Below are 27326 nucleotides of genomic sequence, written 5' to 3' on the forward strand. Positions count from 1 at the left end.
GTTGTCACAAAAAAGAAGACAGAAAAATAAAAAAACAAATTTATCTGGAAAAATGAACTGAAAAAAGTCAACCGTAGTGCTTATTAACTCTAAATGCTCATGTGTGGCATTATAGTAAACCTGTCCCTCAAATGTAACTGTTACTGGTCTGAAATATAAACAATTTCGTTAACCAATTGAATAGCGCCCTTACAGCAGAAGTCCTTTATAGTCCACAAGAGGAGCAGGTCAATTTCACGGATGCTGGGAACAAACTCAAACTTGGCGTTCTCTGTAATATCACTGCCGGTCTATGTGGCATTATCACGCTCCATAATTCTTTACAGTTCTTGACACCTATTTCTCTCAAGTAATAACTCCCATCTTCTCTTCCACAATCTTTACAAGGATCATAGTAACATAGTAGATGACGGCAGATAAAGACCCGAATGGTCCATCCAGTCTGCCCAACCTGATTCAATTTAAATTTTTTTTTTTAAAGTTTTTCTTCTTAGCTATTTCTGGGCAAGAATCCAAAGCTTTACCCGGTACTGTGCTTGGGTTCCAACTGCCAAAATCTCTGTTAAGACTTACTCCAGCCCATCTACACCCTCCCAGCCATTGAAGCCCTCCCCTGCCCATCCTCCACCAAACGGCCATACACAGACACAGACCGTGCAAGTCTGCCCAGTAACTGGCCTAGTTCAATATTTAATATTATTTTCTGATTCTAAATCTTCTGTGTTCATCCCACGCTTCTTTGAACTCAGTCACAGTTTTACTCTCCACCACCTCTCTCGGGAGCGCATTCCAGGCATCCACTACCCTCTCCGTAAAGTAGAATTTCCTAACATTGCCCCTGAATCTACTACCCCTCAACCTCAAATTATGTCCTCTGGTTTTACCATTTTCCTTTCTCTGGAAAAGATTTTGTTCTACATTAATACCCTTCAAGTATTTGAACGTCTGAATCATATCTCCCCTGTCTCTCCTTTCCTCTAGGGTATACATATTCAGGGCTTCCAGTCTCTCCTCATACGTCTTCTGGCGCAAGCCTCCTATCATTTTCGTCGCCCTCCTCTGGACCGCCTCAAGTCTTCTTACGTCTTTCGCCAGATAAGGTCTCCAAAACTGAACACAATACTCCAAGTGGGGCCTCACCAATGACCTGTACAAGGGCATCAACACCTTCTTCCTTCTACTGACTACGCCTCTCTTTATACAGCCCAGCATCCTTCTGGCAGCAGCCACTGCCTTGTCACACTGTTTTTTCTCCTTTATATCTTCGGACACTATAACCCCAAGGCCCCTCTCCCCGTCTGTGCATATCAGCTTCTCTCCTCCCAGCATATACGGTTCCTTCCTATTATTAATCCCCAAATGCATTACTCTGCATTGAATTTTAGTTGCCAGGCATTAGACCATTCCTCTAACTTTTGCAGATCCTTTTTCATATTTTCCACTCCCTCTTCAGTGTCTACTCTGTTACAAATCTTGGTATCATCTGCAAAAAGGCACACTTTTCCTTCTAACCCTTCAGCAATGTCACTCACAAACATATTGAACAGGATTGGCCCCAGCACCGAACCCTGAGGGACTCCACTAGTCACCTTTCCTTCCTTTGAGTGACTTCCATTAACCACCACCCTCTGGCGTCTGTCCGACAGCCAGTTTCTGACCCAGTTCACCACTTTGGGTCCTAACTTCAGCCCTTCAAGTTTGTTCAACAGCCTCCTATGAGGAACTGTATCAAAGGCTTTGCTGAAATCCAAGTAAATTACATCTAGCATATGTCCTCGATCCAGCTCTCTGGTCACCCAATCAAAAAATTCAATCAGGTTCGTTTGGCACGATTTACCTTTTGTAAAGCCATGTTGCCTCGGATCCTGTAACCCATTAGATTCAAGGAAGTACATTATCCTTTCTTTCAGCAACACTTCCATTATTTTTCTAACAACTGAAGTGAGGCTCACTGGCCTGTAGTTTCCTGCTTCATCCCTGTGACCACTTTTATGAATAGGGACCACATCCGTTCTCCTCCAATCCCCAGGAATCACTCCCGTCTCTAGAGATTTGTTGAACAAGTCTTTAATAGGACTCGCCAGAACCTCTCTGAGCTCCCTTAGTATCCTGGGATGGATTCCGTCTGGTCCCATCGCTTTGTTCACCTTCAGTTTTTCAAGTTGCTCATAAACACCCTCCTCCGTGAACGGCGCAGAATCTACTCCATTTTCTCGTGTAACTTTGCCAGACAATCTCGGTCCTTCTCCAGGATTTTCTTCTGTGAACACAGAACAGAAGTATTTGTTTAGCACATTTGCTTTCTCCTCATCACTCTCCACATATTTGTTCCCAGCATCTTTTAGCCTAGCAATTCCATTTTTTATCTTCCTCCTTTCACTAATATATCTGAAAAAAAATTTGTCTCCCTTTTTTACATTTTTAGCCATTTGTTCTTCCGCCTATGCCTTCGCCAAACGTATCTCTCTCTTGGCTTCTTTCAGTTTCACCCTGTAGTCCTTTCTGCTCTCCTCTTCTTTGGTTTTTTTATATTTCATGAACGCCAACTCTTTCACCTTTATTTTCTCAGCCACTAGGTTGGAGAACCATATCGGCTTCCTTTTTCTCTTGTTTTTATTGATTTTATTTTTATTGATCACTTGTTTTGCTGGACAATCCCACTGCATTAGGGTTAATAGGGTCACTCCTATAGCAGGAAGGGATTTAGAAGATTATATATGCACACTTTTTTAAAATTTATATATGTAAAGTATCCATTTGCTGACGTTATCTATTTGGTTTGGGCCTGCACTAAACGTATAGCTTATCCAGATAGCACTGTCCTTGCTCCACCCTTCTGTCCCTTTACTATATAAATATCACACTGGTTTAGTGAGATTTTTTTGTTTGATGCTGTCTGTATAGTGGCTGAAAATCCATGGATAGCAGTGAATGTGTGGTTCCATTTAAACATTGGACCCAATGTGATTAGGAAAGAGAGCACAAAAGCTCAACTCCCTTACAAAGGAAACATTAAAAATGTAATAAATATTTTTGTTTTAAAAAATGTGCAAAATAATTTATATAACAGTTTGTAAAATGCAATTGCAATCAGAGCCTCTCTCCCAGAGAGGAGATCAGGAGCACACAGAGAAGCTGCAGCTCACTCCAGTCTCAAGTGCACAGCTGTTGGTAATAGGGTTTTTGGAATGGGACAAACAAGTGTCTGGAAGACCTTTTGCTGAGGGATCACGCACTCCTTTCTCTCTCCATTTCCAAGTCCAACCTTTCAGTCTACAGGCTTTTTTTCAAACCAATAATAAGATTTACTGAAAGATTTAGTAGAAAAAGCAGAAAAAAATGTTGCAAGAGCCATGGCATAGTAAGGTGGGAGAGCGGACTGCCCTTGGTGGGTGCCTAGCACCTCTCTGCCCCCTCACGCCAATTCAAGCTCTGACTCCATTTCTAACTCCCAGGGAACTTTCAGTGGTTTTCTAAGAGCCTTCCCGACTCCTGTTCTCTTCTTTCTTTTAAAGACTCAGAAATCCCAATTACTTCTCACTGAGACAAGTCTCGAGGCTGAGTTGATATCCTTTGAACTCTGAGATTGTAGATTTTCTGGTCTTCGATCCTGGCAATTGCTTCTCAGTTTCTTCAGCAGAACTGATGAACACTGCTTTTCACTATTTTTCCTTTCTACAGCCTCAAACCTGTCACACACAGACACAATATTGCATAGCTTAGCCAGTCAAGAGCAACAAAGATCGGTGCAGTCATATGTACCAACATTTCAAAATGATTGGGAGTGCCAAACACAATTGAAATTACCCCATCCTGGACACAGTAAAGGAGCTTGCTCAATATTTGGAGGTGCTCAACACCCACAGAGCTACTTTTTATGGGTGGAGTGGCTTAGCCAGTGAAAGGCAAAATCTTTGTCTTCACTGTATTATTTATAGTTCATAATTCCCCTATCTTTTGGGGCAAGGATTCCTACTGTTCGTAACCTCATTACTATGGAACTTGCATATCTGGAAGATTCCTAAGTTTAGACAATATCAGCTTATTTATTTAGTAAAGCCACTAGAGGTCTCTATTTATGAAGACTGATTCATAAGACTGGATTTAGATTTCTTTTTCCGTTTTGTTTGTATATACTGCACTACCAGTTTTTTTTTCCAGAGAAGAGACTTACATTAACTTATATCATAGAAGCAACATAAAAAGACCAACAGTGTAATGTGGCATATCATATATTTTAAAAAAGCACTTTTTTTCCCTATTTGTTCCTGTAGTCAACACTAGACTCTGTAGCCAACACTAGACTCTGCTTTGTGCCTTGCTGGTCCATTTGCCCTCCTGAATTGGTGTATCTTGTTTCCACTCTGGCCATACTCAAATTCTGCCTAGTAATTCACCTTTTATGAGGCCGATTTTATCCTAACTCTCCAGTATCCTAAGCATATATATTGTGTACACACACAGGTATGCGCACACACACACACACATATATGCATGTCTTGAACAGAGTTATGGCTCTACTCTGCTCACAGATGCCCTGGAATAATGATAATTGTACAAATATTTCCAATCAAATATTGTTTATTAAAAATTAAGAGAATAATCTTGCTTCAAAAGTCATTTGTTCAATGGAGACACATTTCAGTCAGAAAGTGTAAATGCAGCTATTCTGAATAAATGGTCTCAAAGTTCTAATTTGCTATGTTTACTTATATATATACCTAATATAGGACGAGACTCCTCTACCTGCATATCATTGGTCAAGAATATTTGATACCATATAAGGATTTTGCATGCATATTGGGGGAGTGTCTTTCCCCTCGCACAAGGATTTCCAAAAGTTACATTCTAATACTAGCTTACATCATTTATAAAAATACAGGAGAAATAAAGAAAAAGTATTGCAATATACTTACAAAGAAAAATTATCCATACACACAGCTTTAAATCATTTCTGCTTCTCCTATACTACTGAGTCACTTAACAGCGTGCACTGAAGATCCTTTGTCTCAGTGAAAGAGAAGGGGAGTGGCCAACCCACTCCCCCAAAAATCTACTTTTTCCTATATAAATTCTCCAGTACATTTTTGAGGTAATTATATTCTAATCTAAGACCTTTAAATGAAAGTTCCTACTTTAATAGCTTACTAAAATTTAATTCATCATATATGCATCTGCAAAAAAGGAGAGGGAGCCACCCCTGGAATGTAATTACTGTAGTAAGAAGAAAAAGTCCATCTCTACAGCAACCAGGTCAAAGGCCAAACCTTATCTGTCACAGGTCTTGGGAGTATTACCCCGAGACCAGACTGGGCAATGGAACTCCATAAAACTAAGTTACAGCACCTGGTTTATCGTCGTTGGCCTTCAACAGAGTTTATCAATCAATTCTAGTTCCTTGAGAGAATGCCTGCTCTTCTCCTGTTTCCAGTGACCACAGCCCAAAGCATATTTTTTTTCAGATCAATATTTTATCCCATCTTTGTCTATCTGGTTTTACATTCTGGTTTATCCAATTGTGATTTTATATAGCCACTCATAAAACTTGCTCACCTGCTCTTGGATTAAGTCCTTATCTTCTCAATCATTCCCTAACTAGTAAAATCCTGAACCATGATAAGAAAGTTTAGTGGCTATTTTTTTTTAATTTCATGTTTGCCCATTCCACCACATACCTGTCCATTTTTAATAGGCTGCTACCCCCAGGCTCATTTGAGCCAAAGGGCCACTTCAGTCTTCACTAGATTGTAAGTTTCATAAAGCAGGTAGTGTCAGCCGATTCAAGCTGAACAAACCCTTCGGGCAACCTGATTAGTACTCGGATGGTTATTCATTGCATGGTTAATTCATTGCATGGTTACTCTTTACATGGTCATTCTATTACCTACTGTATCCAAGTCTAATCTTCCTACTCTCTGAAAATTTCCATCATTGCAGGATGGCTTCCCTTCACAATCACTTAACCCCATTCCTCATGTTCTACTGGACCTATAGCAAATACTGGTTAACTGAGGCCCTTCACGCCTCACAGATTCCAATCCTCACAAGACCTCACATCTTAAACCTAGATCCCTTTAGGCCAACCCAACGATTCTTTCTTAACTACTCTGATCATGGCCCGTTCCAAATCCCAGTCATCCCCCCTCAAACAAAACAAAGAAACCTCGCAGCATGAAACACCGATTGTTAAAGAAAATCTCCCTCCCCTCCCCTATTAACACCACTCCGCATAAAAAAGTACAAGGTTTCTACTTAAACATCCGATCTATCAGGAACAAAACCGAGCTGGTTAAAGATTGGCTATCAGAGACTAAACCCGACTTTGTCCTCCTAACTGAAACGTGGTTGACCTCTGACACCGATATCTTAATTCGTGAATATCTCCCACCCGGATTTAAAATCACATCACTACCCAGATCCTGGGGAAGAGGAGGAGGATTAGCTATTATAGTAAGAGATCCTTTCAAGACCACCATCCTAGCCTCGAAAACCTCCTCAGAACTCGAAATTCTCTCTTGCAAACTCCAATCTGATCAACTAGAAGATAGCCTAATTCTCACCCTATTCTACATTCCCCTCAAGAAATGGCCAACTGCTAAAGACAACTTCTCAGAATTCCTCCTCACCAACTCAATTACAGGTCCCTACAATCTTCTGATTGAGGATCTCAACATCCACCTAGATCAGATTGAACAGAATGACACAAAAGACCTACTATCCCTCATCTCCTCTCTAGACTTTTTCACTCCGACTCCGGTAAAAACCCACCACAAAGGTCACCTTCTAGATCTAGTAACCTTTTCCTCCAAAGAACAATATCATCCCAAGATTCTTTGGGAACAAGCTACCTGGACAAATTCACTATGGTCAGACCACAGACTATGCAACTTCCACCTCAACAGGCAAACAAGACGTCAACAACCCTATCCTAAGACAGCAAAAAGGCCTAAAAAGCTGATATCCTCAAGAGGCTTTATCAACCCAGTGGAATTTTGGTCCCTCTATGACACCACTTCCAACCCTGACCCTGACTCCTTTACTGTCGACGACTGGACAAACGATAGCACACAGATCCTAAATTCAATGGCCTCCTTGAAAACAAAGAAAATGAGAAACAAAACTCTGGAAGGCTGGTTTGATGCCGAACTTGGAGCAGTAAAACGGGAACTTCGAAAATTGGAAAGACTTTGGCTTAAATCCAATGACAACAAAGATAGATCCAACTGGAGAACAAAACTAAAAAACTACAAACATCAGATAACCACCAAACGCACTAACTTCTACGCCTAAAAAATCGGATCCCCTAACCCTGATATCAAAAACCTATTCAAAATAGTCAACCACCTCTACGATACTCAATCCCTTACTCGACCTTCCTCAGACGCACCCCTACCGGCCAATGACCTGGCCGCGTTCTTCAACAACAAAATCTCCAATCTCAGAGCCACCCTACCTATTTCCTCCAACAACTATCTGAACTATCTGGACATTCAGTCCCATGACGATGAAATCAGGGCTGATTTTTACTGGAACAACTTCACCACCCCCACCTGGCAACAATTCTGCAATTTCTACTCAAAATACGCCAAATCCCACTGCAAACTAGATAGCTGTCCACCAAATGTAATGCAAGCTGCCCCGATCTCTTTCAAAATCAAATTATATACTTGGCTCTCCTCCCAACTACAATTAGGCTCATTCCCTGTGGACCTAGGCCAGATTCTGATTACGCCTATCGTCAAAAATCCCAAAGATCCTATCTCCCTCATATCCAATTTCCCTCATATCCAATTACAGACCCATTGCGAACATACCCTTCTTTACAAAGTTGATGGAAGGTCTGGTCAACCAAGATTTAACAACCTACTTGGACAAATTCAACATCCTAAACGACAACCAGTCAGGTTTCCGCCCTGGACACAGCACTGAAACCATCATCGCTTCTTTGGTAGAATACCTTCACAACCTGTTCAGCCAAGGCTCAAGTGCTCTAGTCCTACAATTAGATCTTAGTAGCGCCTTTGACTTGGTTGATCATGCCATTCTTCTGGATTGTTTGGAGTCTTATCGACCTCTCAGGCAACGTGTTAAAATGGTTCCATGGTTTCCTAGGTCAACACTCCTACCAAGTCTACAGCGACAACTCCCATTCCGCCAGCTGGGCCAACACCTAAGGAGTCCCACAGGGCTCCCCCCCTTTCCCCCACGCTGTTCAATATCTACTTGGTCGCCCTAGGGAATCTACTGCTAAACTTGAAGATCAAATTCTACATCTATGCTGACGACATCACCTTAGTCTTCCCCATCTCCAACATAACCCCCGAGATAAACAACCTCCTAGCTTCAATCCTAACGCAAATCGAACTATGGATGACTGACTTCAAACTGAGGTTCAACTCAGATAAAACCAAGTTCTTCCTGGCAAGCCCAAACGACAAAATCAAAGATACCACAATCTCCCTGAATGGCCAAGTCTTTCCCTTAACAAACTCCTTAAAAATACTTGGAGTGACTCTCGACCGCAACCTTACCTTCGAAGCTCACACCGACCTGGTCAAAAAAGGCTTCGCCACCTTATGGAAGCTAAGATCCATCAGAAAATACTTTGACGCCCCCTCATTCCGCCTACTTGTACAATCCTCCATCTTAAGTCTAGTCGACTACTGCAACATCATCTACCTGGGATCTTTCAAAAAAACCACACAAAGATTGCGAATTATTCAAAACACGGTAATCCGACTGATCTTCGGACTAAAAAAATGGGAACACATAACTCCCTATTACCACAAACTTCACTGGCTACCCCTAGAAGCAAGAGTGCTATTCAAGTTCGCCTGTTTCTGTTACAAATCTATCCTTGGCTCGGCCCCACTTTACTTAGTACCCCATTTTATCCTAGACCACCCACCCAAACTCACATGTAGAACCCACCTGTTTAGCTACCCTACCCTAAGGACCTGCCATTACAAAAGATATCTAAATAGAACTCTTGCCTTCCAAGCAGGTCATCACAATAACTGGCTGGCCCCACATCATCTCACGCACTTCATCCTACTTAAACTTCAGGAAACTACTAAAAACTAATCTTTTCACCCGATTCATACCCACCCTGGCCCCTTCTATCTCTCTATGTCCTTTACGCAGATTGTCTTGACCTTCTTCCCTGTACCATTTCATTGCCATAATTGTACACATCTTTGCTGATTGTACCATCCTTCGCCGATTGCACCACTGTTTTCTTTCTGTTTGTACCATTTTTTCTCTGATTGTAACATTGTACCATTTTCGCTGATTGTCCAGCCCTTCTTCGTTGTAAACCGCCTCGAACACTATGGCTTTGGCGGTATATAAGAAATAAAATTATTATTATTATTATGTGTATCTGTACTATACTGCAGTGCTCAACTCTGATAATTCTATAGAAATGATGATCAATGGTGATAGAAATGGTCTTAAACAAATGTACGTGCTGTAAACTAATCAAGTATAGGATTTATACGAATGCATTAGTTATGCCTAGTTTAGCTATGATTTACTGCATATCTGAAAGTTTGGAAAACAAGGTGAAAAATTGGAGCAGTGATGATCAAGAAAAACTGTGATCCTCCATAAGCCTGGAGTGGTGTGTGGCAAAAAAAAAAAAAGAAACCAGCATTTGAGAACCTAAACATGAATTTTGCAGTATATGTGAAAGGAAAACCATCTTAACTTTCTGTTGGTATTGTAGAGCCGATGTCCTCAAACTATAGTGGTTTTTTCTTTTGATCTTTGAAATCTAGTTATAAAGAATCACATAATTATATAATGCCCTAGTGTTTAAGCCCTTTACATTAATGGATGCTAGAGTAGATGTCTGTCTGGGGTTTTTTTTTCTTTGTCTCTCTTTCCTTGTCTGTCTGTCATTTTTTCTGTCTGTGTCTCTCCCTGGCCCTATCTGCCATTCTCTGTTGCGCCATGCCTGCCTGTCTCTCCGTGGCCCCCTTCCTTTGTCCATAGTGTCCCATCCTATGTCCTTAGTGCCCTCAGTCCCTCCTTCCTATGTACTTAGTGGCCACAGTCCCTGCTTCCTATGTCCTTAGTGCCCTTTCCTATGTCCTTAGTGCCCCCAGTGCCTCCTTCCCATGTCCTTAGTACCCCTTCCTATGCCCTTAGTGCCCCCAGTGCGTCCTTCCCATGCCCTTAGTGCCCCCAGTGCCTCCGTCCTGTGTCCTTAGTGCCTTCAGTGCCTCCTATGTCCTTAGTGTCCTTTCCTATGTCCTTAGTGCCCCTTCCTATGTCCTTAGTGCCCCCAGTGCCCCTTCCTATGTCTTTAGTGCTCCCAGTGTCTCCGTCCTGTGTCCCCAGTGCCTCCTTCCCATGTCCTTAGTGCCCCCAGTGCCTCCTTCCCGTGTCCTCAGTGCCCTCAGTGCCTCCTATGTCCTTAGTGCCCCCAGTGCCTCCTTCCTATGTCCTCCTCACTGCCTTCTAGACTTTGTCCCACCCCCACCATCCCACCCCACCCCCCAAAGCCAGCCTGCCTGCCTCCCTCCCTCCCATCCCCCTATGCAGTAGAACCATTGAGCAGCATGTTTCTATCTTCCCCCGCCACTACCGCGGCCGTGCAGCCGACCCCACTGACTCTCCCATCTGACCCTCCCACCGCGAGATGACCTACAAACCTCCCAGCTCCAGCAGAATCCACAGCACTCTAAACACGCTGCTTCGCGGTCTTCTACTGCCCTGAATTCCTCTGCCGCATCCCTGATGACATAATCAGAGATGCGGCAGAGGAAATCAGGGCAATAGAAGGCCACGAAGCAGCGTGTTTAGAGTGCTGTGGATGCTGCTGGAGCCAGGAGATTTGTGGTCATTTCGCGGTGAGAGGGTCAGATGGGAGGGTCAATGGGAGTTTGGGTGTGGCAGGGAGGGGTGCGCCGGGGGGGGGGGGCAACGACGAACTGCCTTACAGTGAGTGAGAGGGGGGAATTGAAGCGCGCATGTGCACTCCTACCTGCCACGGACATACGGATCACGGAACACGCACATAGGAGTGCGCATGCGTGCTTAGGGTTTTATTATTATAGATTAGATTACAGTGAAGTGTAGTAAAATGGAATATGTGTCTGTGAATGGAAATGATTCCCATTTAGCATAATGCAGTACATTATGGATATCCAAAGCAAAAAAATGTGGAAACTGAAGTTGCTGGATACCCACATTCTGATAGATATGTATATATGACCTTGATCTCGGATAATTTATACAGCATTGTAAGATGTAAACGAGATGAGCTGAAACCTATTTTTTAGCTCATGGAGGTAAAATAAGTCACCCAAAATCACACAAATCAGTGATTGTGTCTGTCTGTCTATCTATCATTTCACTTTTTAAAATTCATATGGAAGAATAATTGCAGTTTTGTTTTTAGGACAAAGTGGATGCTGGCTTACCAACTGCAATCGTAAGTATACAAAAACTTATTTTATTACAACTACCTCATTTTTACTGTTTATGATGACTTTCATTTAATTATCTAAAAACACTGGTCCCCCTTTTTTAAATATGTATGAGGAAAATCTTATACTAAAATCTTTATTTTTTTCATGAAACTTGTATCTTGCCTCTTTTACTCTATTTTGAGGCATGGTTTTACATTGTTCTCCTTCTTATATCATGTGTAGGGTCCCCTGGTGTTTGTATATTATGCAACTTAGGCTGTGGATGCTGAAAGGAAGATGAAATAGTCTGAATGTGTCAAGAATTCCGGTATGCACCCAGGGTGAAGCTATGTGCATACATCTAGACCAGAGGTAGGCAACCTTGGTCCTTAAGGTCTGCAACCAAGTAGGGTTTCCAAAATTTCCACGATGAATATGTATGAGATCTGTTTGCATTAACAGTGTGTAAATAGATCTTGTGCATATTCATTGAGGAAATCCTGAAAATCCGACTGGGTTGCAGCCCTGAAGGACCGAGGTCACCTACCCCTGATCTAGAGCAGTGTTTTTCAATTCAGTCCTGGAGTACCCCCTTGCCAGTCAAGTTTTCAGGATAGCCACAATAAATATGCATGAAAGAAATTTTCCTAATGGAGGCAGTTTATGCAAATCAAGTTTATGCATATTTATTGTGAATTACCTGAAAACCCGACTGGCAAAGAGGTACTCCAGGACTGAGTTGAGAAACACTGATCTAGAATATATAATCTGAGGTTAAATAGACAATAGTTTGCATTTTTACTCCAGGATTTTTCTAAGTGTGTTCAGTGTAGATTTTATAGAGTAAGAGATAAAAATATTAGACAACTAGTGTTTAAGCCCGTTACATTAACGGGTGCTAGAATAGATGTGTAGAATTTCTTTCTTTCTTTCTGTCTCTCTTCCTGCCCTGTCTTTCTTTCTTTCTGTCTCTCTCCCTGCCCCGTCTTTCTTTCTGTCTCTCTCCCTGCATCCATCTTTCTTTTTCTTTCTTTCTTTCTGTCTCTCTCCTTGCCCCGTCTTTTTCTTTCTCTTTCTCCCCCTTCTTTCTTTCTTTGTCTCTCTCCCTGCCCCCGTCTGTCTTTGTCTTTCTTTCTGTCTCTCTTCCTTCCCCCATCTTTCTTTATTTCTGTCTCTCTTCCTGCCCACTGTCTGTCTTTGTCTTTCTTTCTTTATTCTATTGGCTCCCAACGCTATCCATCACCATTTCCTTAGTCCTCTGTACCATTTTGGCCCTCATCGATCCTCCACTGCATATATCACCCTTTCAGTCCCAGCTCCATTCCTATCTGTCCTTCCTTCCATTGCCTCCAAGGCTATTCTTCCTGTCCCTATATTCCACCCCAACCCACCTTCTCTTCCTTTTTTACCCTTTCTCTTGTACCCCACCCCAGGACCAATTTCTCTCTTGTCTCTCCCCTGCCCCTCCCCATGGTACTGCAATTCTCCCCCTCCCCATTACTATAACCCTCTTCATCCAACCATACCCAACACCAGAGCCTGCACTAATTCAAAATCCACCCCCCTCCCCCACCAACCTTCTTCCTGACCACTACACTGAATCTTTGGGCAGGCTGCCCCTCCCCAGCCCTTCACCCTGATGGACCCTCCACACACACACACCTGGTCCACCGTCCCCACAGATCTGCCTTCCCTCCCTCTGTGTGGGTCTGGCCTCCTGGACCCCCATTACTTACTTGAGGCGGCAGCAGTGGTCCTCACCTACCAACCCCTCCTTCCTCTCTCTGTGCCCCAAAGCAGTAGCAGCAGCAGACCTGACCTGCCAACCCCCCATTCCTTACCCAAAGCAGCATTGGCAGCGATGTAAACAGGCTGTTCATGGCCAGCCCCGACAGGGCCTTTCCTCTACCGCATCCGAAGTGATGCGGCAGAGGAAAGACCCTACCAGGGCTTGCCATGAACAGCCTGTTTATAGCGCTGCCACTGCTGCTTTGGGTAAGGAATTGGGGATTGGTGGGTCAGGACTGCTGCCACTGCGCTGAAATGCTTCCCTGCTTGGTGGTTTCGATGCATCCATGCTTGGCGGTACTGACACTTCCCTGCTCGGCGGTTCCTCTACTGCGCATGTAGAGGCATGGAGGCACAGCGTTTCAAGTGCGCATGCGCGGCTAGGGTTTTATTGTTATAGATTGCAGAAAAAGACAATTCAGTTCATCCAGTGTGCCTCAGTTATTCCTACTTTTAAACTGTATATCTTCTCCACTAACCATAGAACATGACAATTTGCAAGATATTTCTCCTTTACAGCACAATTTTTGTCATCTTTATTTGTGCTCTGCCATCATGCACAGATGAATGTGCATAATTCCCCACTTAGTTTACCTCTACCTCCCCTTCCCTTCTCATCACAAAACTTTGAAATGATATAAATAGCTATTGGTGCCAGCGTGGCAAATGCCCAAACATAATGCATGCTAAGACTTCTGTACAATCTGTTTAGGACCTTTAAGTTTTAATCTTTTCAACCTATCGAATTGTTGAAAAGAACTCCTATAGGCTCAATTTTAAATTTTGGTGGAATTCAGTATGTCACATATATAGAATGGAAAGATCAATAACGGTACAGAATGGAAATTATAAAAACTTCATTAAAATTTGGGAACCATTAACGTCCTTTTGTCATGATTGATGCCATTTTCCTAATATTTCCTAATATTTCTATATTTAATATGTAAGATAAGGGTGGGGTGGGGGGAGGGTTTCTATTATATGAAAAATAAAAAATTACTAAAGGGATTTCAGGATGGGAGAGGGAGGGTTATATTTACAACTATAAGTTATAATGATAAGATGTACAAGTGGTTAAATCTATGTTATTGTGTTGCAATTTTTGTACACTTGATGAAAGTTTTAAAATGAATAAAGAATTATAAAAAAAAAAGAAAAGAACTCCTATATAAGGGGTCAAGAATATTGTCTGGGTATAAAATATCTCTCCAAAAATTACAAAATAAGGCCAAATATGGCTTGAGTTAAAACAGGTCTAAAGACATATTGAGTTTGTAAATGAGACAGATTGGAGAGGGTTTTTTGGTTTGTTGTTTTTTTTTTTTTTTTTTAGAAAAATTAAGCCCCAAATATAATTGCCTGATGCATTTCTATAGGAGAGGGAGTTCATAGTTACTTATCATTAATGCCAATGATTTGGCAAAGCGAATCTGTTTCAAGGCATTAAGGGGAAAATTCTGTAAGAAGCACCTAAAGATAGGCGCCTAACTTACTCCCTCTTTTACTAAGGGCTCCTTTTATCAAGGCGCACTACGGGGGTTAGTGTGTCGGAAATTTCATCACGCGCTAACCCCTGCGGCAAGCCAAAAAAACGCCTCATCAGTGGAGACGTTAGCAGCTAGCACGGCAGGCAGTTTAACGTGCGGTATTCCGCGCATTAAACCCCTACCGCACCTTGATAAAAGGAGCCCTAAGTCATGGTAGAGGTTTCTACTGTGGCTTAGTAAAGGGGGGGTTAATTAGTAAATTGGCTACAATTATGAGCTTTAACAAGCTCATAATAAAAAAAAATTAAATTAAATTAAATTAATTGGGTGATAAGTGCTTATCTTAGGTTCAATTCTTCAAAAGGTAGGCACCTATCTCCAAAGTAGGCCTGTTTAGGGGGTGGAGAAGGACTTAGGTGCCCCTGGGTGCAATTCTCTAAAGCACAGTTCTTCAACTGTCAGTCCGCGGACCGGTGCCGGTCCGCAGTAAATTTTTGCCATTCTGCGCAGGGCCGGCAAGATCAGCATCGGAAGCGTGCGCTGGGCCGGAGAGATCTTGGGGAGCCTCTGACAGTGGCTTTCTCCCCTCTCTGCAGCTCTCCTTTACTTCCCAGCGCAGCGATTTACGAAGGCAGCCTCGGGGTTTTTGCTGAGTCGCGGCTGCCTCTGATGATGCAACTTCCTCTTTCCTCAGAGGCGGCGCGACCCAACAAAGGACCCGAGGCTGCCTTCGTGAATCGCTGCGCTGGGAAGTAAGAAGAGCTGCTGGCAGGGGAGAAAACCACTATCAGAGTCTGGGAAGCTGCTGGGCAGGGGAAAAAAGGGACAGCTGCTACTGGAAAGGGAGAAGGAGAGATGCTTCTGGGAGGGGAGGAGGGAAAGGAATCTGGGAAGCTGCTGGGCAAGGAAAAAAAGGGACAGCTGCTACTGGAGAAGGAGAAGGAGAGATGCTTCTGGGAGGGGAGGAGGGAAAGGAATCTGGGAAGCTGCTGGGCCAGGAAAAAAAGGGACAGCTGCTACTGGAGAAGGAGAAGGAGAGATGCTTCTGGGAGAGGAGGAGGGAAAGGAATCTGGGAAGCTGCTGGGCCAGGAAAAAAAGGGACAGCTGCTACTGGAGAGGGAGAGGGAGAAGGAGAAGGAGAGATGCTTCTGGGAGGGGAGGAGGGAAAGGAATCTGGGAAGCTGCTGGGCAAGGAAAAAAAGGGACAGCTGCTACTGGAGAGGGAGAAGGAGAGATGCTGCTGGGAGGGGAGGAAGGGAAGAGAGTTACTGCTGGACAGGAGGAGGAGGGAAGGGAGAATGAAAAAAGGAAGGAAACAGCTGGCAGAGAGATTATCGGAGGGGAAGGGGAGACACAGGCATGAGAAAGTAGAGAGATTGATGATAGGAAGGGGTCAGCAGAAAAATAAGCAGAGGGACAACGATGATAGATCTGGTGTAGGAGAGATAAAAATGAAGAGAGCAGTGAAGCTGGAATGAATCATGTAAAAAGGAGAGAGGGGGCACAAGCTGGATGGAAAGGGGAGAGGGGCATAGAAAGAAGACAGATACCATATGGAAGGGGGAGAGGACAGACAGTGGATGGAAGGGGCAAATGCTGGATTGAAGAGACAGAGAGGGCATACGCTGGAAGGAAGAGAATGAAAAAAAGATTGAAAGCAGAAACCAGAGACGACAAAAGGTAGAAAAAAATAATTTTATTTCTATTTTGTGATTAGAATATATCAGATTTGAAATATATATCCTGCTAGAGTTGGTGTTAGACATAACTGGGGACTGCAAAACCCAGGCAGTGCTTCTTTAGCTTCCAGCTGGCTTAGGGCGCTCTCTGACCAGGGGGCAGTTGCCCTAGTTGCACTCCCCTAAAACTATTCCTGTCATGTGTTACTTCAGTATTCTGTTAGCATGATATTTCTGTGTAGCATTCTGTAATAATTTGGCTTGTTCAGTTTTCTTGATAGTAGAGGGGATATATGTGAAGGGGAGGGGAGACAGGGGTTTTGTTGATCCTTGCTCTGAATTATTTGTATTTATAAAATAACAATTGTACAGAATATTGTTTCTTTTTATACTTTAATAAAATACATTCAATATAAAATCATAACTGAGGCTTGTGTGGATGGGATCAAATGATTTGTGGGGACCGAGCTCGCGGAGATGGGGCGGAAACGGGGTTTTTAAATTTTAGTCCTAGTAGTTTGCCGGTCCACAAAATAATTCTTTTTTTTCTGCCGATCCACGGGTGTAAAAAGGTTGAAGAACACTGCTCTAAAGGATTTAAGCGCTTATAATGTAGGATTTTAAAACCATATTCTACATTACAGGCACCTAAGTTTTAAGTTTAGGCTCAGCTAAGCGTGATTTTGTAATGGGCGTTGAAGAGTGATTGACAAGAGAGAGGCACCTAGCTGTAGGTACCTATCTTTTTAGGTGCCAATTACAGAATCTGGCCCAAAATGACTACTTCACTACAGATAAGAGATGTGGGTTAAAATGGAGGTATTTATCTAAAATAACTCGAAGAATAGTTACCGACTCCTTCTACTGAATATTCACACTGTAACATAAGGAGTGATTTGGGGGAGATGGAATACTTCTATGAGAAAAAGCAATAGCTTATGATTTTCCTTTGTCTAACTAAACTAAGCAATCAAAAATCCTGTCCAGTATGAGTGAAATAACAGCAAAAAATTCAGGGATATATATGTATAGAATTGTCGACTATTGATTGCCATTAGAATACATGAAAACTGAGTCCTAAATGCTGAATCACTAGTGCCAGAGAAGCAAGAAATAAGTTGAGGATAGGAGCAAGTATTGAATCCTGGAGGATAATACCACAGAGTAGCTATTTTTCGGCCTATATGGAAGGATGGTAAGATTGAACTTAACTGTTGAAGAAAAGCTATATGATGTGCTACACAGTGTTTGCAAAAACACAGTAGGGATCACTTTGTAGTCTGATGTATGAAATAAACAATGACAGTACATACTCCTGCTAACACTATCCCTACAATAAAGTATAGTGGTGGCAGTATTATTTTGTAGGGACATGGAGGTTTGTGAAGCTTGAGAGTAGGATGAATAGTCAGTATAGGCAGACTCTGGGGGGGAAAAAAACCTGTTCCAGTCTGTTAAAGGTGTTGGAATAAGAAGAGTCATGTTTAGCAGGACAGTGATCTGAGTTTATTTAGAATTTACTATTCCACTCATTGTACAAGGACAGCTGGTTATCTTACAATCTAAATGTAGTGAATTACAATCCTATACTATACTATACTATAAAGTGAGTAAGCTCTGTCTATGTTCATGAAAATAGCTTAAGGATTTTGATTAAATGGGGTCAATCTACAGTTTTCAGTGTGAGAAAATGATTTAGCAAAATTCATTTGGGGGGTCAAACGGGGGACTTTTCCGATGTACCTGCCTCCCCTAGTAGCCCATTGGTCAGACAAGAAAACTAAGCCAGCCAATAGACTGAAGGAAAAAAGAGAACTGAAGGCTACTAAGTAGTTTGCTAAAGCACTATCTTTGTAGGTACTGTTCCCGCCTCCTCCTGTAGCCTATTGGTCAGACAAGGAAGCTTAGCCAGTTAATAGGCTGCAGGTAAAAACAGAACTGAAGGATAATGTATCATAACCTATTGGTCCTGTCTCCTCTGGATCTTATTGGCTGCCTAAAGCAGAAAACCTGCAGTGTAGCTAAATAGTTCTGAGGGAAACAGAGCCTGAGGAAAGAGATATGGAATGTAAAAGGGAGAACATAGCTGAAGTGAATGCAAGCTGGGAGAGGCAAGGACAGTGATACAAAAATAGTTTGCAGCCCATTGGCCAGACATTCCTAAGGAAGCTTAGCCAACCAATAGGCTGCAGGGAAAAGCAGGATTTCAGGTTGATATCTCATAACCTATTGGTCCTGTCTCCTCTACAGCTTATTGGCTGCCTAAAGAATGTCTGAAGAATACATTAACAGCACAGAAGCTAGAACAGCTGCAGTGTAGATAAGGGGTTGACAGGGGAAGAGAGGCTGAGGGAAGAGATATGAAAAGTAAAAGGAAGGACAGAGCTGAACTGAATGCAAGCTGTGGGAAGGCATAGATAGTGATAAAAAGGTAACTGCAGCCCGTTTGTTAGACATTCCTAAGGAAGCTTAATCAGCCAATAGGTTACAGGGAAAACCGGAACTAAAGGTTGATGTCTCATAATCTAAACAACAACCCCAATATAATCACACAGCCCGCTTTCCTGAGTGAAGCTCAGTCTTCCAGGTACTGTTGTATAATAAAGCAGCAGTATTCATAGACTCAAAAACACCAATTTAAACAATCCTATCTTTAGCAGATTTATCAGATATTCCTCTACCAGCCCTCTACTGTTTGGAGCGGCTGTGTGAATCAGTATCGGCATATATTGTCATCATCCAATCTGCTTTTTTATTTATTTAATTTTGTTATTTTTTAAATTATTTTCTAAAAAAAATGCTCAATTGCAAATTTGATTACTAATTCAATAAATACTTTGCTCCAAAACTCTCATATTCATGTGTTTAGTGAATGAAAAGCATTAAATAACTTAGCTTTAAAGCCACTTCATTTTTGGCTTGAACTTCCATTATGCTTTCTTTATCTGTACCGGGAAGGGATTGGACGACATGTTTTTGCTGTCAAGCTTTATCAAGATCATACCCCTGCAGTAACAAGCAAACCGGTAGATGAGAAATCTATGTTATATTTATTAAAGGAAACCTTCTTGACTTGGCTTAACTTCCTTACCTCTTCAGTATTACCATGCACCATCCTGACTAAATCTTTGTTAAAAGATGGTCGCGGAATGTAGTTAATCATTTAAATACCCTTATCAGCTGAAACTTAACTATGATGACAGCCAACCAGAAGCTCAGATCAGAGACATCTATTCTATTTCCATATTAAGTCCACCCAAGGTGACCATATTTAGAACAAAAATCTATTGTTGTTCTGAAGTTTAATCTTTTTTCATGATGGAAGGATAGATGGATTTTCATGATGGATAGATCTTTTTTCACGATGGATACCTATTATGCAATATATAAACTTTTAATAAACATCTCACCCTCTCTCTCTTACTGGACCAGTTGAGGCACTGGTTATAAAATGCAGCAAAATTCCAGTTCATTGTTTGTGTCTCTAGGAGTTTGAAGGTAGACCAAACTGGGATTTTGGTACCCTTTATTGCCAGTCCCTGGGCCAGGGCCTCACCTGGTCCATAGTTTGAGCCAGCCTTGATTAGATTCCCTGAATTTGCATTAAAAGGTCTTTCATAACTTTCTGGATATGTCTTCAGATAATAGCTGTCCATTTTACAGCAGGTATGTTGCATCTTTCTATTGTATCTATGTCTGCTATTTGAACTTCAACTATTTATTGGTACACCTTTATAGCCTTATTGTTATAGGCTTGAATGTAACGTAGGATCTGTTTGTTAAAGCCCAGTTTATTTCAAATAAATGGTGTGGCTCATGTTCTGATTCTAGTAATACTAACTCCTTACAAACAAAACGCTGTCACACAAGTCAATACTCACTACTTAAAGAGAAGAACAGGGGTCTCAAGTGCTCCCACTCAAAGGCCCGAGATATACTTCAAGGCCAATGAATGATATATTGAGCTATCATCAATCCCGTTTATTTTCTCTATACTTTGTAGTGGTTAATTTTCTTATTTTTAGTTAATATTCTTTGTGTTTAAATAATCTTTCAATAATTTATATTAATACTCATTTGCCATTAAATACTTTTTCAAACTACTTAGCTTATTGATTCTTTTCCTTCCTCTTATGATTTTCTATTGACTCTCTTGACTCTCTACGGAAGAACTCCGTTTCGCTCCCGTGTGTGTTACTCGGGGCTTCTTCAGGAAAGCACCAGAGGTCTCTGTAAAAGGCAAAAGAACTGTTATTTTAATATATATACTCTATTAAAACCCAATATTAACTACCCTTTACTCTATTATTTCTTGTGTTGACGAAGCTAACCGGCGTGCTTAAGGGACTCAATTATTCTCTATTCATTTTCTGTCAAAAGTTTTTTTGAAAAACCGGAAGTGACGACAGACGCTCTCCAAGATAAAACACAGTAGGATTTCTAAGATGAAAGTTTGCCTTTTTTCCAGTTGAAGAGGAAACATTAGAATGCAATAGTTTCCGCTTTGCAAAATAGAATGAGCAACAAAGTTGCGCTGGAGAGTTTATGAGGTAAGAATAGGCTAGTAGTTTTAAAGTAAGGAAATAAACTAAGACGGGTTGTCCGCCAGCGTTAGCTTGTATTTACATCGGGGCAAGGTTAAGTGAGGACCGTTTGGTTAATATGATAAGAAAAAGGCCTGTCAATATGATAGGAAAAAGATATGTTAATGAACCAAATGCTGTAGAATTATTATCGGAAAGAAATGTAAGGATTTTAGAAAATGAATAGAGAATAATTGAGTCCCTTAAGCACGCCGGTTAGCTTCGTCAACACAAGAAATAATAGAGTAAAGGGTAGTTAATATTGGGTTTTAATAGAGTATATATATTAAAATAACAGTTCTTTTGCCTTTTACAGAGACCTCTGGTGCTTTCCTGAAGAAGCCCCGAGTAACACACACGGGAGCGAAACGGAGTTCTTCCGTAGAGAGTCAAGAGAGTCAATAGAAAATCATAAGAGGAAGGAAAAGAATCAATAAGCTAAGTAGTTTGAAAAAGTATTTAATGGCAAATGAGTATTAATATAAATTATTGAAAGATTATTTAAACACAAAGAATATTAACTAAAAATAAGAAAATTAACCACTACAAAGTATAGAGAAAATAAACGGGATTGATGATAGCTCAATATATCATTCATTGGCCTTGAAGTATATCTCGGGCCTTTGAGTGGGAGCACTTGAGACCCCTGTTCTTCTCTTTAAGTAGTGAGTATTGACTTGTGTGACAGCGTTTTGTTTGTAAGGAGTTAGTGTTATTCACAATATAAATTAAGAGGCTGATTCTAGTAATGACATGATTAGAGGGCCTGTTGATATGCAGAGGTCCATGTCAGATCTTCTAGAAATTGAACAATGAACTCTGTGTTAGCTTTCCTGAGTAGGATAATTTCCATCTTTTTACTGGATTCTGAAAGTGTTGCTTTTTGACATACTTATTCAAAGGAGGTCTTGTTTGAAATTCCTAGCTAGTGATCCCAAGCAGAAACAGATGATGAACTAGTGCCATCTTTTTTTCTCAAACCAAGATGAATTGGCACTGATGCATCCAAATACCATATCAGAGCATTGATAAGTTTTGAGCCTTTGAAAACTTGCAGCCCCAACACATAAATAGTGTGGTAATTGTTGCCTGGCCTTTGAAATCACTATTCTGATTGCCAGATTAAGGTGGTTTCTCACAAATATTGATATTAATTAGCAACTTCTACACTAACAGACTCATCAAAACATCCCAAAACCTGCCTAAATTGGCATTTGGATGTCCTAATAGCTGCGACGTCCAAGTTTTGATAATCGAAGCCAACCTTCTGGACGTACAGCAGAATTTCCAAGCTCCTGTGCGTCCAGAGCTTAAAGGGACATGTTGAGAGGTGTGTTCTGGGAGGCATTTGGGTGAACTCTGGATGGGCTTAGATTTAGACATTCTGTAGGGATAATCAATACTTTTGGCAGACGTCCTGGATGGAACATATATGTTTTCAGTTAGACCTGTTTTAATTAAAAGGGTATAAGATATAAGGTACCCAAAGTCACCAGATAACCACTGCAAAGATAAAGTAAAGACCCACGCACACTTCCCCAGTGCTCATTGACTCCCTCACACCCACAAAGATCAGAATACAAATGTATATACCTGTCTCCAGAGCATTAGCACCTGGTGTAGGAAAGCCTAGTAGAGCTGATGGGTAGGCTAGTAAACCACAGAGGAGTAGCAAGTCCCATAAGCCACTCTAACCACTACATTTATGGTGGAAAATGTGAGTCCACCATAAACCCCCAAAACCCTACTCTACTGCCATATAAGTGTCACCTGCAGCTATTAGGGCTGTTGGGGTTATAGACAGGTGGGTTTGGGGGGCTCACCATAACCTATAAGGGAGTTCTGGTGAGATGTTTATCTGGCACCTTTATTTGACATTCAAAGCACTGCCGTCTAAGGTGCCCTACTGCTCTCTTGCCATATCTGGGTGGCTAGTCCTTTACAGGACCGGCCCCTCCCATGTCCAAATGGTCTTGTTCTGGGCGTTTGGGACTTGGACGAAATTTTGGTCGAAAATGTGGTATAAAGATAGACGTCCTGACAGTCTGGGCATCCCAATAGCCTGGATGTCCAGATAGAGGATTTAAAAAAAAATAAAAATTTCTAGATGTATTTTGGTTTGCCTTTCAAAAATAGCCATTTTCTTACTGCCGTCTTTGGACATCTAGTGTCATACGTCCAAATCAGACTTAGATGTATGTTTTGAAAATGCCCCTCCATGAGTTTTTATTTCAAAATATAAACCTTATAGGCATCAACTTTGCAGGGCTCATAACTTTTCTTGTAAAAGGTATAGGTGCCATTGGTCTTGGTCCTTAAAACATCATTGTAGTGCATAGACATTATCTTCCCTGGAGAGGCTTCTGTTTCATCATTGGAATTGTAACAGTGGTTGAGACTCATGTTCATTAACTGTTTAGACTCTGTCATTCTTTGGTGTCCTCTGCTTTCATTCCTCTTGGAGATCATTCCTTTATTTCAATGATATGGACACCTTTTGCAGAGGGACTACTGCGTACACTGAATCAACTGTTGCTTCTATTGCTACTAGTAACCTGATGCTAAAGGTCCAAAGTAAAACGAAGAGGTATATATAAATGCAAAAGGTGTAGCTGATATGTACAGCAAGATCTTAAGAATTAGGGAGAGCAAAGGTGGCATTGGAATTAAGAAAGGCTTGTAGTGGGTTATTATCCTCTGTTTCAGTACATAATTTATTTTTCTTTCCTTTACATTTCTATCTCCAGAAGGCTTCCTACAATATGGCATGCAGCTTTATAACAGTATAATAGCAAATAGACATATCCTTTGTTTGTAAAGTGGCCAGAAACAACAGGAATGCCACAACTTAGATTTTTTAGTCTGTGCATGAACTTCTCTGTGTTATGCATCTCTTTAACATTCTTAAATGCAAATCTTTCTTATTTCTCTTTGCAGGCTGTTTCAAATTTGATAGCAGTGGGAACCTCACATGGACTGGCCTTAATATTTGGTAAATTATTCTCCATTTTTCTTTACTACTTAGAGGCCTTTGGTGTTTATTTTTTATAAGGACATATTCAGGCAAATAGCTTGCAGATTAGCTAGAATGATATACTTTAAATGGAGAAATATGTGCTATCGAAAGAAGAGCTTTTGTTAGTTTTGTTAGTATTAAGTTGACATACAAGGACATTTCCATTTATTAAAATTACTATGCTCTTTGGCTTTTATCAATAACACAGCGGTTTGCAGTAATAAAAAAAAAAAAAGAAAATGGAAATTAAAAACAGAAAAGAACTCCAGTGTACATAGAAAAGCTAACTCATTCAAGATCAAACACAATCGCAACCAAATAAAGCAAAATCATATAATCTAAATATCAAGATTTTTGAGTCCAAGATGGCGGCAGGCTGGACGCGTTGAGCGGTTCGCACAAGAGCAGCGCTTTGCCATAATAAAAAGTTTCTTTAATGGTAAAATCATTTACCTATGATGCCGAAGAGGAGAGGCCAGAGCACTGCTGCTGCCTCACAGCGCACCAGAGGGCCCGGCTTCAGCAACATTGAAGAACTCTTGTAGTGAATGTGGCAGGTTTCGATGGTATCGGGGAGTGGTCCGCTGAGGATGCAGGGAATGGGTGAGCCCGTAGCGGTTCCTCTAGGACTGGATACAACTCTCAGCCCCGATGTAAGGGCACCACCCCTGCAGCCTCAGACCATCAGCTCTCCAAGGGGTAGGGTAACCCCGGAGCTAGTGGTGTTCCTTCCCCGGAGGTAAGTGCTTTTTCAATGGAAGGATTGGAGGCTGGGGCTTCTGTTCGAGGAGTTCTAGTGGAAGATTCGGGGGAAATTCCAGCTTCAGTGGATGGACTAAACCAGAGAGAGAGAGAGACACCATGAAACTTTGCAGAACGGTGAGCACTTTTCACAAGACAATCGTTAATTTCTTTGGACAAACCCGCAGAGGTAATCCTAGATTCCTTGTGGGATCTTATGGCCAGTTTCTCAAAAACCATAAATCCTAATTTTCAATATATTGAAAACAAATTAATAGAACATACTAAAGAGCTAAAAGATTTAAAAAGTGAGATGACTGTCTCTAAATCTTCTATCTAGAAACTTGAAAAGGAAACGACAATATCTAAACAACTGGAAGAGACATTAATAATGGATAACATTAATTTGAGAAGAAAATTTTAGATGCTTGAGAACAACCCTTGAAGTAATAATTTAAGGTTGATTAATTTCCCTAGGCTTGCGATGGTAACCCCTAGGGAAATTCTTAAGAGATACTTATTAGAAATTTTAGAGGTCTCGGAAGAAACATTACCTCCATTTTCACAGCTATATTATTTGCCTGATAGAAATTTAAGTCAACAACAAAAAAAGTTTCCAGCTCAAGAACCAATGAATGTTTCTGAACTATTAGAGAAGTCAGATAAAGAGGCAGTAGTGCCTGCTACATTAATTATAACAGTAGCTCTTTTGATAGATAAATCATGGTTGTTAAAAACTTTCTTTTAAAAATAGACAGAATTTTTAGGTCATAAAATGCATGTGTTTCCTGACCTTTCACGAGAGATGCAAAAGCGTTGCCATGAATTTCTTCTTTTGAAACCTGGGGTTATCTCTTTGGGAGTTACTTTTTATTTGAGACAACTCTGTTAGTGTATTGTGGGTTACCGTACTGTTAAATATATTTTTTTTGAACCAAATCAGTTGACAACTTTCCTGGCGTTATCTCGTCTGGATGCACAAAATCTTGAGTCCTATAGATTTATTTTTAAATATGGAACCTTGCTCTCAGCTCTATAGTCAATAGTATTCTTTAATATATTTTTCTTTTTCTTTTTCTCGCTTATGTAATCTTGGACTTATTTTGAGGACTTGAACACAAATAGTTAATTATTTTCTTTACTTAATGAATGTCAAAGATTCATATTTTAATGGAATTTAATTTGTACACTATAATTGCTTTCTGTACTAGTGTAATACTTGATGTTTAAGTTTGAAAATTAATAAAAAAAATAAAAAATAAAATCTATATCTCAATAGTAAGAGAAAACCAGGCACTCAAACTAAGACATCCCACTAAACAACAGCGTCATCATCAGGAAGGGAAGAGCCAAAAGCCATCCTAAAATAATGAGCCTTTAACAGCCACTTAAAACGTTTATGTAATCTTTCAGCTCTCAAAGAAAGAAGTAACTTATTTTACAAAAAGGGCTCACATTAAAAAATCAATCTTCCTAGTATTCTCAGCCAAAGAACTGAGCCTGATAGTGCAAAGGCATAAGGAACAACCAGAGCTTCCAATGAGGCAGGAACCTTTTCAACATAGGCCCTACATGTTAAAATCATTAACTTAAAAAGGGCCCTTTATCTAACCAGAAACCAGTGGAACTGCAAATATAAAGGAGTGACTTGATCACATTTATAAATCTATCCAAGAATACAAATAGCTGTATTCTCCGAGGACAAGCACCATATTTTCACATCTGAGTGACGTCATCCACAGAACCTGGAACGGACAGTCAAAAAGCATACTGTTACTTTAAAATTTTAGGACCACTCATTAACATGCATGAGCTGGTGCTTTCCTGGCTGACATTGACTTGTGGGACCTGCATTTCTTAGTTTAATTGTTTAACTTGCGTTAAAAAATATTAATATGGGCCTTGCAGGGAAAGGTTGAGCAAGGCAGCTCCAGGGGGCCCGAGTGGGCAGGAAGTCCTTCCCTTCTTCCCACTCGGTCCAAAGTTCCCTCCGCCTCACCTTTTTAAAATTTAAGGGCATCCCCAGCATGGCAGTGGTTCTCAAGTGCTGCCCAGGCCTCCTCAGCGTCCTTTCTCTGTCATGGCTTGCCTCCTCAGTGATGCAACTTCCTGTTTCCATTTCAGTGAGTCGCGAGGGAGTAAAAATACTAAGGCCTGGGCAGTGCTTAAGAACCACTGTCACGCTGGTATGCCCTTAAATTTGGTTGGGGGGAGGGGGCTTTGAACTGGAGAGGGGAAAGAAGGGAAGGACTTCTTGCCTGTGGGGGGCCCCTGGAACTGCCCTGCTCACATTAAACTGAAATGTGAGATGGGGAGGAAAGATGCTGAATGGGAGGATAGTTAGTAAGAGAAAGGGAGGGATTGTGGACCTATGGGTAGTGGAGAGGAGATAGAAAGGAAGAGATGGTGAAGCTGGGGATTGGTGGGAGGGAGGGATGCTAGATGGGATGACAGTTGGGAAGAGAATGGGAGAGATGGTGGTCCTAACAGTGGTGGGAAGGGTGAGATGTTGAATAGGAGAGCAGTTGGGAAGAGCATGGGAGAGAAGGTGGACCCAGGGGTGGTGCAGGAAGAGAGAGAAAGGGAGAGATGGGGGTGGTGGAGAGAGGAGGAG

General features: G+C 41.3%; 1 protein-coding gene across 2 annotated transcripts in view; it reads left to right on the forward strand.

Moving 5' to 3' along the window:
* Nucleotides 1-27326, forward strand: part of VPS8 (VPS8 subunit of CORVET complex) — a 755312-nt gene that overhangs the window by 41175 nt on the left and 686811 nt on the right. For both annotated transcript variants that reach the window (XM_033944522.1, XM_033944523.1), the window contains exons 6-7: nt 11408-11440; nt 23893-23947. In XM_033944522.1, coding sequence (XP_033800413.1) covers nt 11408-11440; nt 23893-23947 — 88 coding nt within the window. The remainder of the gene's footprint in view (nt 1-11407; nt 11441-23892; nt 23948-27326) is intronic.

Source organism: Geotrypetes seraphini, chromosome 5 (genome assembly GCF_902459505.1).
Source record: "Geotrypetes seraphini chromosome 5, aGeoSer1.1, whole genome shotgun sequence".
In the NCBI taxonomy this organism is placed as follows: Eukaryota; Metazoa; Chordata; class Amphibia; order Gymnophiona; family Dermophiidae; genus Geotrypetes; species Geotrypetes seraphini.